At 59.7% G+C, this 17,849-nt stretch overlaps 2 protein-coding genes across 3 annotated transcripts in view; one reads left to right on the top strand and one right to left on the bottom strand.

The window, feature by feature from the left end:
• The window catches only part of KLHDC4 (kelch domain containing 4), a 71,002-nt gene extending 70,151 nt beyond the window's left edge, over positions 1 to 851 (top strand). The window contains exon 12 of the mRNA XM_032612510.1: positions 624 to 851. Within this exon, the coding sequence (XP_032468401.1) occupies positions 624 to 634 (11 nt within the window). The 3' untranslated portion in view covers positions 635 to 851. The remainder of the gene's footprint in view (positions 1 to 623) is intronic.
• Positions 1 to 17,849, bottom strand: part of JPH3 (junctophilin 3) — a 155,103-nt gene that overhangs the window by 5,554 nt on the left and 131,700 nt on the right. The window lies entirely within an intron of this gene.

Genomic DNA, 17,849 nt, shown 5'->3' with positions numbered 1-17,849 from the left:
GACATCCACCCTGAGCCTCCAGCAGGCCCTCGGAGACCGTGTCTGGGACGGGCCCAGCCCTCGGGATGCAGTGTGCTTCCGTCACAGACAACGGAACCCCGAGAAGTAAACGTGTCGGGGCCGTGCACCTAGCGGTGGAGGCACCCCGAGTGAGGAGGCTGTGAGGACGGGAGGTCCGGGGAGGCTGAGGGGGACAGGGCTGTCGCGTCCCCAGCACACCCGTCATCAGAGCAGTTGTCTCGTAGCCCTAAGAGTGGCACGGAACAGAGGAAAGGGACGAAGTAGGTGGTTCAATAGTTAATCCCACAGGGGATTATAAGTAAAGAGAAAAGCAGGGGAGACCCTGTGAGTTAATGATCACTCAAGAAAGCAGGTTTGCTCAGCAACAAAACCATGCAACGGGAGCGTGAGACACGCCCCAAACAGTAACACAGTGGCGCCACGAGACCCACTTCCTGCCCAGTGAGCCCCAGTAAGTTAATGATTCCTAGGACACGCTGCTCTGTGTGCACCAAAAACGAAAATGGAAGGAGAAGGCGACGTTATGCTAAAACCTGAGATGATTTACCATTTTTAGCGTATACGTTACCACCTTTTCGCTCATTTTCATTGTGCCGTGACAGTCCCGACTTGACCGTGTAGAGATGAGGAAACTCCCCTGCCGGACGTGGGAGAGGATGGGACTGTGACATCAAGAATGAGGAAGAAGGTGGTCTTCGCCCTCCCTGCCGCCTCCCTCACTTTTCCTTTGATTATAAAACTAGCCCACTGAGTTCTGGGTACAGCACCCTCTTGCCCGCCCACCTGTAAGCCTCACAAGTGTCTTATTCTAATAAATCACTTCCTATCTATCGCTTCGCCTCTCGCTGAATTCTTTCTGCCCTGAGGCATAAAAAACGAGCTGCTCAGAGCCCCCTCCGAAACGCCGCCTCGCGGTCTCAAGAGCAGGCCGACGCGTGCACTGACAGTGGAGTATCTTAAGGTCAGGCGGGAGGATGGAAGCCAGGGGTGAGTACAGAGTGGGTGCTGGAGGGCCCAGGGCACCAGGAGGGCTCTGAGCTCCCCAGGGGCCAAGGCAAGCACGGACCGGCGTTGATGCCATTCAGGGCACTTGCCAGACAAAATCAAACCCCTGGCTCAAGAGAGAGGTGGCCGGGCCGGGCTCTGGGCCTCAAGGTTTCAGGGGCGGGGTGGGGGGGCTTCCCGTAAAGACCCCCAGTGCAGGACGTGGGGCCCTGCAGGGTGAGTTCAGTGCCAAATGCAAAAGGCTGGAACGACCCAGAGACCGGCACTGTGGGCCTGGGAGGGGCCAGCGCGGCTCCATGTAGGTTGGGTGGCTTGGGGCCGACACCCCTTCCCACCCCCCTACACCCCCGGGAGCGTTCCCTGGCGCCTGCTAACAGCAGGTCCCTACACCTGACAGTTACTGTTCCGAAAGCGCAAGTGCTGATGGTTGTGGAGCCCAGATGGGGCTCTGGACCAAGAGGTAGGAAGGACCGACCCCCGCAGAGGGATGGGGTGGCAGGAACGCGACCGGCAGAGGCGGGGCCGGACTGCAGGGACGCTGGGGGGCCGGCGGGTAGTCAGAGCCTTCAGAGCGACGGCCAAGTGCAGCGCGCCGGACGGAGTGACGGGGACGGGGACGTGAGCGAGGGTCTGTGTGTTTTGAAGTAGTGGGTGTGATGGCTCCTCGCTCAGAGGAATGACATGAACATTCCCTAAATAAGCGCCCATCTCGAAGAACCCAGCTTAAATCCCTTCAAAGGTCAGGCTAACAGGCATCGTTCCAGCGCATTTCTGCACACACTTCCCAATGGCACGCATGTAAACACGTGTGCCGTCCCCTCTGTCCCTGATGGACACGTGGCTCAGACACAGCAGTCTCTCCAGGGAGGGGTTCATCCAAAAGGCCGACAGAGGCCCAGCTTTCACAGCACGTGCTTCCCTGTTTGTCCCGAACCCTCGGAAATAAAAACAAAGGCGCCTCCTGCCCAGCTGACTGCCCTGGACGGGGCTGGTCTGCTCCTCGGGAGGCCCTGCTGGACAGTGAGAGCCGGGTCGCCGCCCTCAGATGGCTGCGTGGACGCCTGACTTGGGCCCGGTCCTCAAAGCCAGCGTGGTGGGTGTGGCCGAGCCCCAACCCCCAGATCTGGTCCCCATTTGGTCGACCGTCGGCTCCCAGAGAGGAGGGCCCGCTGCGCCCGCCTGCTCGGGACGCCCCCTCATACACACACGCGCACACACTCACACAGCCCGAGGGATCGAAGGGGCCACGATCTGGTTCCCGCAGCTTTGCTTAGTAAAAACACACGGCCGTTAATTCCCCAACATCATACGTATATTTACACATATACGTTCACACGTATATAAAAAGAACATACTGCAGCAACCCTGAAATAAAATTAAATCAAAGCGACTGCATTTAATAGAGGAGAACCCTCCCAAGGCATCGCGAACGCTCCCCTGAAGTGAGACTTGCAGGACTCGGCCGGCAGCCAGGTCACGGCTCCCCTGGGCACCGGTCCCTCCGGGGACACCGAGGAGGGTCGGGCCAGCGTTGTGAGCCGGCCTGCGAGCCCCCGGCCCCCCCTCCTGACGGCAGCTCCACCCGCGTGCCCGGCAGTGCCTGCACCCCCGGCTCCCCGAGAGGAGGGCCCTGCGTTCCTGCCGACCAGGGGGCAAGGCGGGCAGGGCCCCCCTCCGACGTGGGACACCATCTCCCACAGACGGCGCAGGGGACGGATAGCCAACCACAGGGCTGCACGAGACAAAGCCACAGGCGTGTCAGATGGGTGGACGGGTGGGCTGTGCGGTGACCTGCCTGTGTCCCTCCCAAACTTTGTTTGTCCATCTGGGAACCGGGGAGTGTGACCTTATTTGGCAACGGGTGTGATAAAACCCTAGATGGCCTGGGCCCTCCAATCGTCTGACCCGGCAGGTCTGGGGCGGAGCCCGGGAACCTGCATTCCTAGCACCCCTGGGTGAAGCTGCTGGTGGTCTGGGGGCCCCACTCGGAGAACCACTGCAGGAAAGTGGGAGCCTAGGTCTTTCCTGACCGCTCCTGCAGCCAGTCCTCTGCACTCTGCCGACACGCGGTGAACCCACTCAACGCGCTCCTGCACCCGGATCGAGGTGTGCCCGCCCCCAGTGCCGCCCCGGGCCCTCCAGCTCTCCTCTGCCCCAGTCGGGGCGTGCCGTCCCACTTGTGGCCGCCACCTTCCCTGACCCAATCCACACGTGACCTTCTCTACTTGCCCCGTTCCTTGTTTCTCCTCCAACCTGAGCCCACTCCTCCAGCCGGGTCTGTGATACCCCATCCTGGTTTTCAGGGGACGCAGCCTCCAGGCAGCTGTCACCAGTGCTGGTCACCAAGGGGCTAAAACAGTCCCTGGGATCTCCGAGGAGAGGCCCCCTTTCCGCCCATTCACGTCCAGATTCAATTCAGCACTTGCTGAGCGCCTACTGTGTGCATGCTGGGACGCCCGGGGTTAGGAGCTGTCACATGCTGCGTCATGACACCTGTTGGCGGCCAGCAGTCCGGCTCATTTCCACGTCTGTGACGACCCTGAGGTCGGTGTGGGGATCGCTTCTCACTGACAAGCGAGGAAACCGAGGCACAGGGTCTGGGCATCCACGTCCCTTCGCTGGTTCGGCCCAATCGAGGATCCAAGTTCTCTTCTAGCTCGAAAAGGTGCCCCGAGTCCACAACAAGTGTTCGATCCAGAGGGTGAGTGACACAGGCTGTCGTGAGCATCTGCCTGGGAAGGGCCTGTACTGGGGTGAATAGCATCCCCAGCAAATTCACGTCCACCCAGAGCCTGCGAACGTGGCCTTATCTGGAAATAGGGTCTGTGCAGATGCAATTAGTTAAGATGGGGTCACGCTGGACAAGAGTGGCCCTGAATCCAATGACACACGTCCTTCCATGGGGAAGAGGCCACATGAAGGCAGAGGCAGAGACTGGGGGGGGATACGCCGGGGCGCCCAGGAGCTGGAAGAGGCAGGAGGGACCCTCCCCCGGGGCCTCTGCAGGGAGCACGGCCCCGCCCACACGCGGGCCTCAGACTCCTAACCTCCAGACTGCGGGCCCCGGGCTTGTGGCTGCTAGTTACAGCAGCCCCAGGTCACTACCGCAGGCAGCAAGGGGTAGTGCTTGCGCTGCGGGGACAGGGACGGGGCTCCCAGGGAGCGGGAGGTACAGGCACAGCTGGGGAGGTTTCCTCTGCTCGGGAAGCAGCGGTTTTGCACACCTGCCTGGGTGGCGCTTTAGGGCCAGGCCTGGGGCTGAGGGTGGGACAGGTACACACATTTCTCTGGCCACGTGATCGACCGTCTTTCGGAGGTGCAGATGTGCCTTGGGCACATTTAGGGGGAAAGGCTCCAAACGGAAGTCAGGTGTTGTGGGGCCCCAGCTGCCCTGTTCCGCCTCCCGACGGCCCTGCAGGGTCCCGCAGCAGCCTCAAGAACCCCACGTGTGGTTCCAGCTGGGGCCGTCGGGCTGGGCGTGAAGCCCTCGATGCCAAGGTCTCCTCGACAGGCCCAGAGGTTCTTGGGGCCCCAAGGAAGGAGGGACGAGGCCCAGTCTGCCCGACAGCCCGCAGCCCTGCCCCTGCTGCCCAAGGCCGTGACCCGGCTCCACGTCCATCTCTCGTCCCCACAGCGCCTGGACAAAGGGGACGCCGGCCCCTGTCCTCCGGAGCTCATGCTGTCTTCCTGTCAGGTCATGCTGGAGACATGGTGTCTGGACCTCGTAACCACCGCCTGTTTCCTCTGTTTTTACAACACCTTAATTGAGGTTGATCCACACTGTTCTAAGACCCCATCTTCACGTGGCCATCTTCTCTGGTACAGTGGTCCCCTTCCTCTGTAAGGGCACCAGTCGTTGGACTCAGGGCCACCCTCATCCAGGACGACTGCATCTCCAGATCCTTCATTCACTTCCATCTGCAAAGACCGTCTTCCCAGGAGGGCTGCTCGCAGTTTCCGGGTGGACGTGTCTTCTAGGGGGTACCGTTCAGCCCACTTGAGGGGGGATGGAGGCTGGCACTGTTTGGGCTGAGGGGCAGCCCAGCCCCGCCCACCCCTGCTGAAGGGTCCTTTCATTCTAACTGTTGTTTGCAAGGCTGCCTCGAAGGCAGTGCCAGACCTGTTACTGTCCCGGACCCCGCACGGGGCTTGTGAAGGGCAGGCGTCTCTAGGGCAGACTCGAGAGCTGTACTTCCCTTGAAGAGAAGCTGAGGGACCGGAGCCAGAACTGAGGGGAAACAGAGGCGGGAATAGCACACAAGCCTTCCTTTCGCAGGCAGGGCTCATGCGTTAGCCCTTTGCTTTCATATCGTTAGATCCTCGCTAAGGGCTGCCTTCCAGCCGAGGAGCCGTGCGTCCCAATAAACGGTGCATAAACGGAAATGCGCGAGACCACCGAGTGAGTGAGTGAGAGTACGGTCATGGTCACGGCGGCTCCCCCAAGATGACAAGGCTATAGGCAACCCGGTCAGCCCCGAGCCCCTCACATGGGCAGAAGTGGCAGAGTGGGACCCCTGCGCTGTCTCGCCTTGAGACGGGAGAGAGTTGGGCCCCAGGTGAGCAGCTGGGCTCTGTCTCCTGTCGACACTGCACGATAATGGCAAGGCAGGCAGGAGGGAGGAGCTGGGCTCATGCTTAGGGTCAAGGAGACCTCCCACGCTACACATGCGCGGAGACGTTCCTCAGCGGTCAGAGGAGGGAGGGGGTGCCAGCCCATAACACGTCCTGCCACCCTCCCAGAAACCCTCACGCTGGAATCCGTCGTGGGTAAAACATGGGTGCACACGTGGCAGGGCCCTTGGTCAGACCAAATATGGACACAAAGCCAGACAAAGCAAGATGATTGGCCAGAGAAAACCCGGAAGGCTGCCCCCACATGAGCAATGTGCACCGCCCCCAAAGCACGCGGCGCTCTCTCCGAGCCCACCCTTGTGTATTTCTGCGTGTACTTTGCTTCTCATAAACATTCTGTTTCACAAATTTTCTGTCTCTGTGCTGACTTCTTTCTTCAAAGAAGACAAGAACCGGGGTCCCACTTGCAGCCCCTAGCCCCTGGTTGTCTACTTAGAGTAGGATTTGGTGCTCTCACCGCAGTAGCCTGGGTTCAGTTCCCGGTCAGGGAGCTAAGACTCCACTTCAAGCCACCGCACACTGTGGCCACCGGAGATCGGCCTCACGTGCACCCCTCCCTTCAGCCCCAGGGCCCCACGAGGTGGACAAGGCCCCCATCTTGCAGACAAGACAACTTGGGGCCAAAGGGGTGGAGCGACTTGCCCGGGGCCCTGGGAGGTGGTGGCAGAGCCCGGGGCTCTTGGGGCAGGTCGGGGGGGGGGGGGGGTGGGGTGCGGGAGGACACAGCCTCCTGACACCACCGAACAAGGAGCTGCATCCCAGGGCCTCGTGTGGCCCTGTCAGCTGCTCCCTGGGTTCCCCATTCAGGACCTCATGTCGTCCCCACCCCACCCCCCTCCCCACGGCCATGTCATCTCTCCCTGTCCACACCTTCGGGCCGCGGAGGAGAGCAGAGATGGGGCAGGAAACGGGCAGCTGTGGAATCGAGGCTTTTTCATTAGGAGAGGCGCCGACCGGAGCCCGCTGACCGATGGGGACGTTGATGATGCAGGACAGGAGGGGGCTGCTGTGAGCACCAGAGCCGGGGGCGGGGGGTGTCAAATCGCCACATGATCCAATTCACAGGTGAGAGAACCGAGGCCCAAGGAAACGAAGGGACAGATCCAGCATCGCCCCAGGGAATGCGGGGCTTTCGGCCCCCAAGGGCAGGTGGACTCTCCTCCTGCCTGAAAAGTGTGTTTTTTTTCTTTCTCAATTCTGGGAAGATCTTTAAGCATTACCGAAAATACATGTATGTTACAGGCTGATTTGGGTTCCCCCAAATACACACGTTGGAGTTCTAACCCCGGCACCCCCGAACATGACCTCATTTGGAAGTAGAGTCCCTTTATGGAGGTAATCAAGTTAAAATGAGGTCACTTGGGTGGGCCCTGATCCACTATGACCAGTGACCTCGGAAGAAGACAGACCAGGACACAGACACACAGGGGGGAGACCACATGAGGACACGGGGAGGACAGAGCCGTCTACGTGCCGGTGAGAGAGTCTCTGAAACCAACCTGGCGACACCTTGATGTCAGCCATCCAGCCTCCAGGGCTGGGAGGAAATACATCTGTTGTCCGCGCGCCCGTCCACTGCCTCAGCCGATCCACACAAGTAAGGCAGGCGACTGGCAATATCTTCCAAAATGATTAAAGTCAAGAAACAACAGTAGAATACAAAACAAGTCGCTTGTTGCAACCATTTCAATGGGGTTTTCTACCGGAGCCAGGAAACTCGGGGTCGGGGGGAAGGGGTCTGTAGTGCCTGAACCCCACCTGAGTCCCTGAAAAGGGTATTTCATCTGGTCAGACCCAGTTTGAACATCAAAGACTGAAGCAGCCCAGAGAGCCGGAGAACATTCTGGATCAAACCACGACAGCCAGCCTCTCTGCCTCCTGCCAGGTCTCCCCCACCTCCTCCCCCCTTTTCTTTTCCTACTAAAACATCTTCAAAGACAGAGGAAGAAAAACTCAAAGTAAAGAAGGAAAGGGTGTCCAGTGTACCGGCGGGTCCAGCGAGGCTGACTCACAAGCACAGAAACAGATGGGGGTCAAAGGCTGTCACAGAGGGACACGCAGCCTCCAGTGCTCCGCCCACCAGCCGGAGATGAGCAAGGCCCCGGCTGCCAGGGGCGTGGGGCAGGATCTGAGGCCAGGAGGCACCTGTGCCCGACACGGAGACCCCGCCCGGGAGCAGCCTCGGGATCTGCAGAAGGGTCCTGGGGCTGCCGTAACGAGCGACCGCGAACTGGGGGCTTGAAAGAGAAACTTATTCGCTCCCAGCTCTGGAGGTGGGAAGTCCAACCCTCCCCCCGCCCCGAAGGCCCAGGGGAGACTCTGTCCCGGGCCTGCCTCCCGGCTCCGGTGGGGCTGGCAGTCCTTGGTGTTCCTTGTGGGGCTGCAGCCAGCCCCTGCCGCAGTCTTCCTGTGGCCTCTCCCTGTGTCTCTTCGTCTTTCCTCTTCTGTCTCTTAAAAGGACACTCGTCACTGCATTTAGGGCGCCCTGATCCAGGATGATCTCATGTCAAGAGCTTTAATTACATCTGCAAAGACTCTTACTCCAAATAAGGGCATAGTCTGAGGTTCCAGCTGGACGGATCTTTTGGGGTCCACCATTTAACCTACTATGGGGTATTAATGCTCCATTTCTTTGGGACCTTTGATCCCAGGCCAAATATCACCCTCAGGAAGCAGTCCTGAGCCCCTCCCACCCCCAGGAGCATCCGGGCTTCCCAGGACCAGTGTCACTGCCCAGGAAGGTGTGATGGGGGCGAAGGGGTGAGTGCTGACATCCAGCCTCTTGATCACTGGCTGCTTCGTCTGGGGCAGCTCGTGCCTCTTTGGGCCTTAGACTCCTCAGCTGAAGAAGCTATAGTACAGGGATCCTCGTGGGATCTTGGTAAAGATTCCTGAGATAAGGCATAGACAGCACACAGCCCAGTTTTCCATATTAGTGGATACTCTGTAGATGAGGCTTTTTAAAAAGCAGCTTTACTGAGGTGTAAGCCACACACCAGAACGTCCTCCTATTTAAGGGAGCAGTGGTATTTAGCATATTTAGGTTATGGCGATGGCTGCATGACTCTCGTTTTACGTTCTCGTCACCTTTAAGACACCTCACATCCATCAGCGTCACTCCCTCCCTGCTCCCCGGCAGCCCGCTGCCAGCCTGCTTTCTGTTTCGTTGCTGTTCTGATGGAAGTACTTCTCTCAGGGAGGAATTAAGGGCCAAGGGCTGGCAGGGGAGAGGCAGCTGCATTTGAATCGGGTGCAGCGGGGGTGGTGCTGGGAAAGGTGGGACAGGTGACCTGGGGGCAGGCCAGCACCGCAGCCCCCTCCCTGCTCTCCGCGCTGCCCCGGCCATCTCTGAACTTCCTCTGTCGTGCTGTTCTTTTCCGAGTTAAAAGAAACCCTTTCCCATGAAAATACATAAAAGTCTAGAAAACCACCCTCCTGGAAAAAAACAGAAAACGACAGAGAGGAGGGTAGAAAACTCAACCCAGACACGGAAATGCCTTCCCACAGCAGGGCTCAGTCACCACCGACACCCACTGGGAGAGCAGGTCTGTTGGGCTCACCTGTCCACTTGCTCCTGGTGTCCTGACCTGGTGTGACCATGTGCTGGACGTGTGGGGACACCACGGACCCAGCGCACAGGGGCAGGTCCTGCCCCGACCGGGCGGAAGTCCTGATGAGGAGGCCGGTCTGGACCTGACCACGGAGCAGCGAGCACTGGCCACGCTCCGGAGGGGACACGGGCCTCCCCGAGGAGAGGAGAGGGCTGGCCCGCCAAGAGCCCTGGGGTGAAGAGGCAGCGAGCGCCAAGGCCCAGGGCAGGGGGGAGCGGCGTGCAGGGGCCCTGGGGCGGTGGTGGGGACGACCCTGAAGAGGGGGGCTTGAAATCTTCCACTTTCCAGCTAGTGTGGCTTTTAAAAAATATATTATATATATATATATATATATATATATATATATATACACATACATGAGTGTTGTGTGTGTGTACACGTGTGTTCTTTAAAAAAAGGTTCAAAAAATAAATAAATAGATTTTTAAAAAATTTAAAAAGGTTTAGGGGCTTCTCCAGTGGCGCAGTGGTTGAGAATCTGCCTGCCAATGCAGGAGACAAGGGTTTGAGCCCTGTTCCGGGAAGATCCCACATGCCACAGAGCAACTAAGACCGTGCGCCACAACTACTGAGCCTGCACTCTAGAGCCCGCGAGCCACAACTACTGAGCCCATGTGCCACAACAACCGAAGCCCACGCGCCTAGAGCCTGTACTCCCAACAAGACAAGCCACCGCAATGAGAAGCCCGCGCACCGCAATGAAGAGTAGCCCCAGCTTGCCGCAACTAGAGAAAGCCCGTGTGCAGCAACGAAGACCCAACACAGCCATTAAGAAAGAGAGAGGAAGGGAGGAAGGAAAGAGAGAGATATTACCCAGCTAAACAGACCATTAAAAATAGATATGATGGGGACTTCCCCGGTGGTCCAGTGGTTCAGAATCTGCCTTCCAATGCAGAGGACATGGGTTTGAGCCCTGTTCCGGGAAGATCCCACATGCCGTGGAGCAACTAAACCTGTGCCCCACAACTACTGAGCCTGCACTCTAGGGTCCGCGAGCCACAACTACTGAGCCTGCGCTCTAGAGCCCACGAGCCACAACTACTGAGCCCGCGTGCCTAGAGCCCATACTCCGCGACAAGAAGTCACCGCAATGAGAAGCCCACGCACCGCAACGAAGAGTCGCCCCCGCTTGCCGCAACTAGAGAAAGCCTGTGCACAGCAATGAAGACCCAACGCAGCCAAAAATAAATAAATTAATTTTTTTTAAAAAAAGGTTTAAATAAAACTGTGGAGAATGAATGTAAATTCCCCTTCCAAGCTTTCCCTCATCTACTCAACACCGCACAGTAGCCACTCTTAATTCTGGTTGACGCCCTTCCAGCTCTTTTTCTACATACGGGAATCCCTTGCCTCTCCAAAGGTCACTTTACGCCGCTTTGCTTTTACAGAAGACCTACACTCATCCCCGTTTCCCATAACTGAAAGAAGATTTTCGTGCTTATGAGAAGAGAAAATCGAAAACAGTGTTCAGTGTTTGTTTTGCAGCGAGAGGGCCCCCATCAAGCTCCTTCCTGGGGGACCACGTTCAGCATCTCAGCATCAGGCCGCCAGAGCTGTGAAGTGTGTCAGTATCTGTGCTGCATCTGGACGTTTTTGGGCATCCGACCGACAGCCAGATGTGTCCTGAGGTCACTGCTTCTTCACCTTATGCCATTCCGGCTCAGGAGAAGTTTCGCAGAAGCGCTCTGCTTTCGGATAGCGGGGGAGGCTTGTACTGACACACATGCTCATCTCATTTCTGACGTACGAACGGGGTCATACTCTACATACTTCTTCCTGTGACTCGTTTTTGCCTTTAATATGTCCTGAACGCCTCTGCTTATTACTTCCCCACTGTTTTCCATACTGTTTCCGAGGCCGGCATGAACCTGCACCGCGTGTACGACACCGGCCCTCACACACTCACATGCTAGAGAGTCTGGACGCGGCTGTCAGCTCACCCGAGTTGGCTCTACCTCTGGCCTTCTCTGTTGTTTTCACCTAACACTGTACCTTGGAGATTGTTCCACACCAGCAAACAGGCCTTTCTTGTTCTTTTTAATGGATTTTGTGCCAAAATACATTAAGCCTGCCCTGCTGACAGACACGTAGGCTGTTCTCCATTTTCTGCTTTTACAAACCAAGGTCCAATGACATCCTTGTGCATTTGGTATCTCACACACAAATCCATCTTCAGGACACGTTTCCAGGATTGCGGGTGCCCGTTTCCCCACATCTCCAATTCAGCGGGAATCCATTTTTTGTTCCTTTCCAAGCTGACAGGTGAAACAGTATTATATCCGTGTAGTTTTCTCTCTCTTTCGTTAAACATCCTTGTAGTTTTGGGACTTCCCTGGTGGCGCAGTGGTTAAGAATCCGCCTGCCAATGCAGGGGACACGGGTTCGAGCCCTGGTCCGGGAAGATACCACGTGCCGCGGAGCAGCGAAGCCCGTGCGCCACAACTACTGAGTCTGCTCTCTAGAGCCCGCGAGCCACAACTCCTAAGCCCGCGCACCACAACTACTGAGCCCACGAGCCACAACTACTGAAGCCCACAAGCCTAGAGCCCGCGCTGTGCAACAAGAGAAGCCACCGCAATGAGAAGCCCGCACACCGCAACGAAGAGTAGCCCCCGCTCGCCGCAACTAGAGAAAGCCCGCGCGCAGCAACGAAGACCCAACGCAGCCATAAACAAATAAAGAAGTACACTTATTAAGAAGAAAATATTTTTAAATGTATATATGTCCTTGTAGTTTTAATTTGCACTTTGGGAGTGGGTTTCCTTGTTGATCTGTAGCACTGCTCATGAAGAGACCCTGAGGCTGCCACAGCCCCCCCACCCCATTTTGCAGGTGAGAACACTGAGGCCTCTGCAGGCAGGGCCCTGCCAGGGGCACGGCTGGTGCGTTGACCACCTCCAGTCAGAAGCCCAGCCACAGTCGGAGCCGGGCAAGCCCACAGAGAAGGGCCTGTGATCAGGGGGGTGGGCGTGGGCATGGGCGTGGGGGGAGGCACACCCCAGTTGCCAAGGCAACCCACAGGCTCCCGCTCATTAGAAACCCAAGTCTCTTAAAGGGTTGACTTTCCAACATCACTCCTCCCTCCCTCCCGCCGCCTCCCCCCGCTGTGGTCTATGTTTAGACCCAGCGCCCCCCCCTCGCCCCACACCCCGAGCCCCCGCACACCAGGAATAGCAGGCGAGCTGCCGCCCCGCAAGTAGCCTATATACCCACTGAGCGAGTGGGAGACGGCCGGTGCCAGCACCGCGTTTCCCCGGGGTTGTCTGTGCGCCCAGACAGGGTGGGTGTTGGGAGGGGCCGGGGCAGGGGTGGGCACTGTCTCTCTCCAGCATGTAAGGCCCCTCCCCATCGAGTCGCTGTTACTTAGAAGCCAGCTGGAAGTGCGTCCCTGTCCTCTGGTTTGCCTACATAATGCCCTGCCTGAAACCTGGACTTTGAAATAACTCAGCTGTATTCAGTTTAATAAGGCACCAGTCTGTCCACAACGTGTGGACTGGGCCCAGGACTGCCGGCCTCCTAGGCTCTCCGGGAACCTCGAAGTGGCCTGCCCCCCATCTCCCACCAAACTGCCGTGACCCGGCCGGCTCAGGACAGCCCTGTGCACCCGGCCTGATACACCAGGCCCCGCGGAGCAGAGGGCAGTGGTGGGACGAGGGTGCCCTCACCGACGAGACCGGCCACGCTGCAGGTGGGGGGCGTGCAGGGGCCAGGAGAGGTCAGGGGCGGGCGGCTGCAAACCCGCCCCTTGTGGTCAAGGCCAAGGCCCTGCTCGCTGCCCCACTGCACCTCCCTCGACACAGATGCAAAGGGTCAGGCATTTCAAGATGGTGACACCGAGTATCGGGGCCCCTTGGGGCAGGGGACGCGGGCAACCCCTTTGCCCACAGCCCACCCAGCGTCCTGCCCACCCCCACTGCGCCTTCTGGTGATGGCAACGCTGCCTCTAGACTCCAGGACCCATTCCCGCTGGCCCCTGGATCTCTGACCGAGGTCACTTCTCCAGGAAGTCCTTCCTGCGCCCTCAGTCTGCCCTTCCCCCTCAACGCTCAGAACCCCGGGACATTCATCCCAGTTCCTGTTCCCGCCTTAGAGCGTAAGCCCCCGAGCGGCATATTCCTCCCAAGTACCAAGGACAGCGGCAGGGGGGCGGGATGGGCCCCCGTAGAGGCAACTGGTGAATGGACAAATCAGTGTATTTCTGGCGCTCTCCGGGAACGCCCATCTGCCCCCACCCCATCCCAGTCCCTTGAGAATGTCCTGCGACCGTCCTCCGGTGCCCAGGGCACAGAGGCTGCTCAGGAGACACTCGCCTGATGAATGAGTGGATGCAGAGGAGGACGGACCGGCGCGAGCCACAGGAGGTGGGGGGGGGGGGGGGAGGCCGGCCGCCGTGGGTGAGGACGGACCGGCGCGAGCCACAGGAGTGGGGGGGAGGCCGGCCGCCGTGGGTGAGGACGGACCGGCGCGAGCCACAGGAGGGGGGTGGGGAGGCCGGCCGCCGTGGGTGAGGACGGACCCTCACCCGGAGTCCGCCCGCGGATCCCAGCACCTGGCTGTTCCCACAGCAGAAGCAACACGCGCTGATTGATGGAATAAACAAAATCAGGCCAGGCCGGGCCCTGGGGGGCCTTGGACAGCGCACGGGCCGTGCTCCGTGCCCCCAGGCCTGCGGGGAGGGCCCTGCACTGCCGACACCCCACGGACGCTACACGCGGGCTCGCTTCTGCCAGGGTCTCAGTGACAGGAGCAGTGGAGACAAAGGCCACTCAGAGGCGGTGCCATCTTCCTGGCAGACCCCCTGAGGCCGCCACCCTGCAGCTGAGCAGCCGTGGGTGCAGCACTCAACCCACCCGTGCCCGTCCAAACCCCTCCACACAACCCTGTCCCGTTGTTCCTTCTGCCCCTGCAGGGTGACAGCGAGCTCGCTCAGGGCCTCGGGCTCCTGGGAACCAGCTGCCGGCCATGGCATGGGCCTCGCTCCACCCCTGACCTGCTGCAGAAAGCCTCCACATCTCCACCCCGGAAGGGCTGAGATGGGCTAAAGGGACAACTCCCGTGGCCTCCTGGACACGGGCGCTTGGGCCAGAGGACGCGGGGCTGGGTTCCGCATGCAGCCCGACCCTTGCTGTGGGACGCCGGCACGTGGCTCCAGCCTGTCCGAGCCCCAGAGCCCCTACACGTAAGATCCTCATCCAGAGCGGGCACACACGCAGGCCCTCTGCAGGGCCAGGCACCAGAGCCGTGCCCTGGACTAGCGGCTCTTGTTGCCACGACCTTTGCTGTTCCTTTCCCTCTACCTGATCCAGCTGGGCTCCCCTTCCACCCAGGCTGGTGGCTCTCACACATCCTGCCTGCTGGTGCCAGCAGCCCAACGCCCTGCACTTCCCCATCCCAGCACCTGGTGCTAGGATGACCCACTTTACAGAAGAGGACGCCGAGGCACAGGGGAGGTTCAACAACCTGCCTCAGGTGACAGAGAAGCAGCTGGGTGGGGAGGAAGAGATCCTGCCGGTCCAGCTCAGGTGCCCGCCTTCCCACTCGGATACGGCACCAGTCTGGGCGCAAGCTTTAGCCTTCAGGTAACCAGTCTCTCCTTTTCTCAGCCTCTCCCGAGTCAGGTGTTGGGGAGACGAGACACCCGCTCTGGGCGTTGAGCCCCACTCTGCAGGGGGGCCTCCTGGATCAGGAATCCTCTACCCACTGACCTGACCAGGTTTCCCGCAGGTGCGGAGGGGAGACCAGGGGCTTTCAGCCGACTCCACCCCTGCACCTCCTGCTCCCCGCACCCCCTGCTGCAGACGATGGCACCCCTGGGAGGGCCCAGAGCAGACCTCCCTCGACTACAGATATCCCTTGTCCCATCTGGCACGAGATGGCAGAGGCCAGCAGCGTCTCAACACTCCTGCGTCCAGCTGGAGAGGCTGGGAGAGATGTCCTTACTAATTTCCTTCAGTTCTCCGAAGGCAGGGCTGCACGAGCTTAACCTCACGGGACCTCAGAGAGGATTAATGAGATGTTTGTAAGGTGTGTGGAGCTCCCTGGAGGCCAGATCTGGGCGGGTGCAAGGAGCCCGCTGGTGGCGAAGAGGTCCAGGTCCCAGCCGGCGCTCCCTGTGGAGGAGGGCCAGGTGGCGGCACTGGAGTCCAGCTGCTTGGTCAGTAACGTTGAGGGCACGAGGGGCTCAGCGCCAGCCACGCAAGGACCTCTGTAGAGACTGAGCATCCATCATGCCAGGGAGGGAGGGGACGGGACCCGTCCTGTCTGGAGCCTCACCCGCCTTGATCCGCTCCTCTGACTGTCCCTGGACACCGGGCAGGGCCAGCCTGATGGGCCGCTCTGCACGGAGTCAAGCTCCCCCAACCCTCGCACGACAGACGGGAGATGGTATCGCCTCCTCTGTGTATCCGAGTGGGATTAAGGCTCAGCCGTGCTCACCCACCATTTGAGAAGAACCGGAAAGGGTGTTCCTGAAAAGTGTGTGAGCGTGGGACCCACCTTCAAGTGCTTGTATGAGGGACGGGCCTCGGTGGAACCGCAAGTCCAGGTCAGTTCCACACCGGAGAATGCCACACTGCAGAGCAAGGCCAGCTCCAAGTGCCAGGTCAGCTCCACCTGAGGCCAAGCTCTCGAGCGTTCAGGCAGCAAATGTGCTGAGGCTGGGACGGAGATCAGGAGGACTTCCTGGAGGAGGTGCCGCTGAAGGCAGAGGGGCCGGGAGCAGACGGAGGAAGGACAAGGAACCAACGTCGGAGGAAACGGGGGGCCGGCATGCTCTGCTCGCTGATGCACAGCCAAAGAAAAGAAACCCCCAAAGCAGGACGGATGGAGCCCGAAAACTCCACTTATGGCCCAGTGCCTGTCGAGCTGGAGTCCAGCACGACGCCTACAGACAGAGTCAGGGGGCTGGCCTAGGGCAGGGGGCTGCCACCTACAGCCCACCGCCAAATGTGGCCGACACCTGGAGCTGAGAGTGGGTTTTGCATTTTTAAGGATTTTACAAAAAAGAGAAGATTCTATGACAGAGACCACAGGGCCGGCAGAGCCCAAGATACTTGCTGTCTTGCTCTTTACAGGAAAGGCGTGATGACACTGATCTAGGGGAACTTTGTGGGTCAAAGTCTCACCCCTTTATCTCCGAGGCTCTGAGATGGGGGTACCTTGTCCTAGATCCTCAGCTGTCACCACCAATCACTAGGACCCGGTTCTCCACGCAGGTGTCGGGACACTGGCGCTGCACAGGCTGCCTGGGGTCAGGGTCAACCGTTAGATCCGACTTCAAAGCCCAGGACGGAGCCAATGATGACCAACGTGCCAACTGGGGACGGGACATTCTGGAGAACAGACGAGGCGCTTTGTCTAAATGGCCTCATCAAAGGGAGGAACGTGGACGTGGTGGGCAGGTGCCGGCTGGGTGGGACATGTGCACAAGCTGGACTCGGGCAGGGGACAGTTTTAGAGGTCAGCGAGCTGCGGGGGCCCCCGAGTCCCGCTCGGTGAGCCTCTCCCACCCCTCCCCTCCACCCCCACCTTCCTGCCCCTGCCGCCACCAGCCCGTGGGCGGGGTCCAGGCCTCAGAGCCACAAGGGAAGGCGTGGTGAAGGCTCCATGCCACAGGCTCACGGGACACCATTCCCACAGCCTACAGGAAGAACGGGGTCTCCACACAGACGGGCAGGTGGGAGACACCAGAGCCCCTGCCGGCCCTGGCCTGGGGGACCAGCCCCCAAGATGAGACAGGAGGTCCCAGGCAGCGCTGGCCCAGGGTCCGGGGCGGGGGGTCCCTGAGCGCTCCCCAGGGAAGAAGGTTCCAGTCCAGCCACTTGCAATGAGCCCGTTACTTCCTGTCGGTTCCTCACGCGCCCACACGTCAAAGGGATGAGCTTGGGGTGACAGCTCCCAGGTTTATCTTGCAAGAAACGACCACTGCATGCTGACCGTTTGCAGGAGGGAGCTAGGTGAGCAGAGATGGGACGGTTCCCGCTCATGAGATGCTCAAATTCTGAGCAGTGGAGGCTTGGGGACAGACATCCGAGCCGGGCAGGGGGCAAGGCTGACCCTGCCATGACCTGGGCCTCACAGAGCTATGCTGGCTACTAGGTGGGACCCTGGACAAATCACAGGGCCCCCGGGGTCTCAGTTTCCCCACGTGTGAAGCACGGCCCATGACACCCCTGTCACCAAGGCAGCGTGAGGACAGCAAGGGCGGGCGGCCCTCGCTTAGGGGGTTTGAGTCTGGCGTTCCCTCTCCGCCTGCCACCAGCCTCCGCCGAGGTCACTTATTCAGTGACGGCCGTCTGTCCACTAGGCGGCCCCAGAGGCGACAGAGTCTCACCCTGCTGCACCTGCAGCTCTGAACCACTGGCTCCAGTGACCTGTCTCCAGCCCTACCCAGGGCCCTCAGGAAGGACCTGCTGGTCCAATCTTGTTGTGTCTTCAGGTGTTGGCAGCGAGCCAGACACCTGGGGACAGACGGTGAAGGAGACTCAGGCTTGGCTTCAGCCACTGAGCACCGCCCACCATCCTCCCATCTGTGAAGTGGGACGGTTACTGGGTAGGTGAGTCACCCACACGAGGCCCTGGG

Source organism: Phocoena sinus, chromosome 19 (assembly GCF_008692025.1).
Source record: "Phocoena sinus isolate mPhoSin1 chromosome 19, mPhoSin1.pri, whole genome shotgun sequence".
Lineage (NCBI taxonomy): Eukaryota > Metazoa > Chordata > Mammalia > Artiodactyla > Phocoenidae > Phocoena > Phocoena sinus.
Note: the sequence above shows the minus strand (reverse complement) of the source record. Positions and strands in the feature narration are given on the sequence as shown.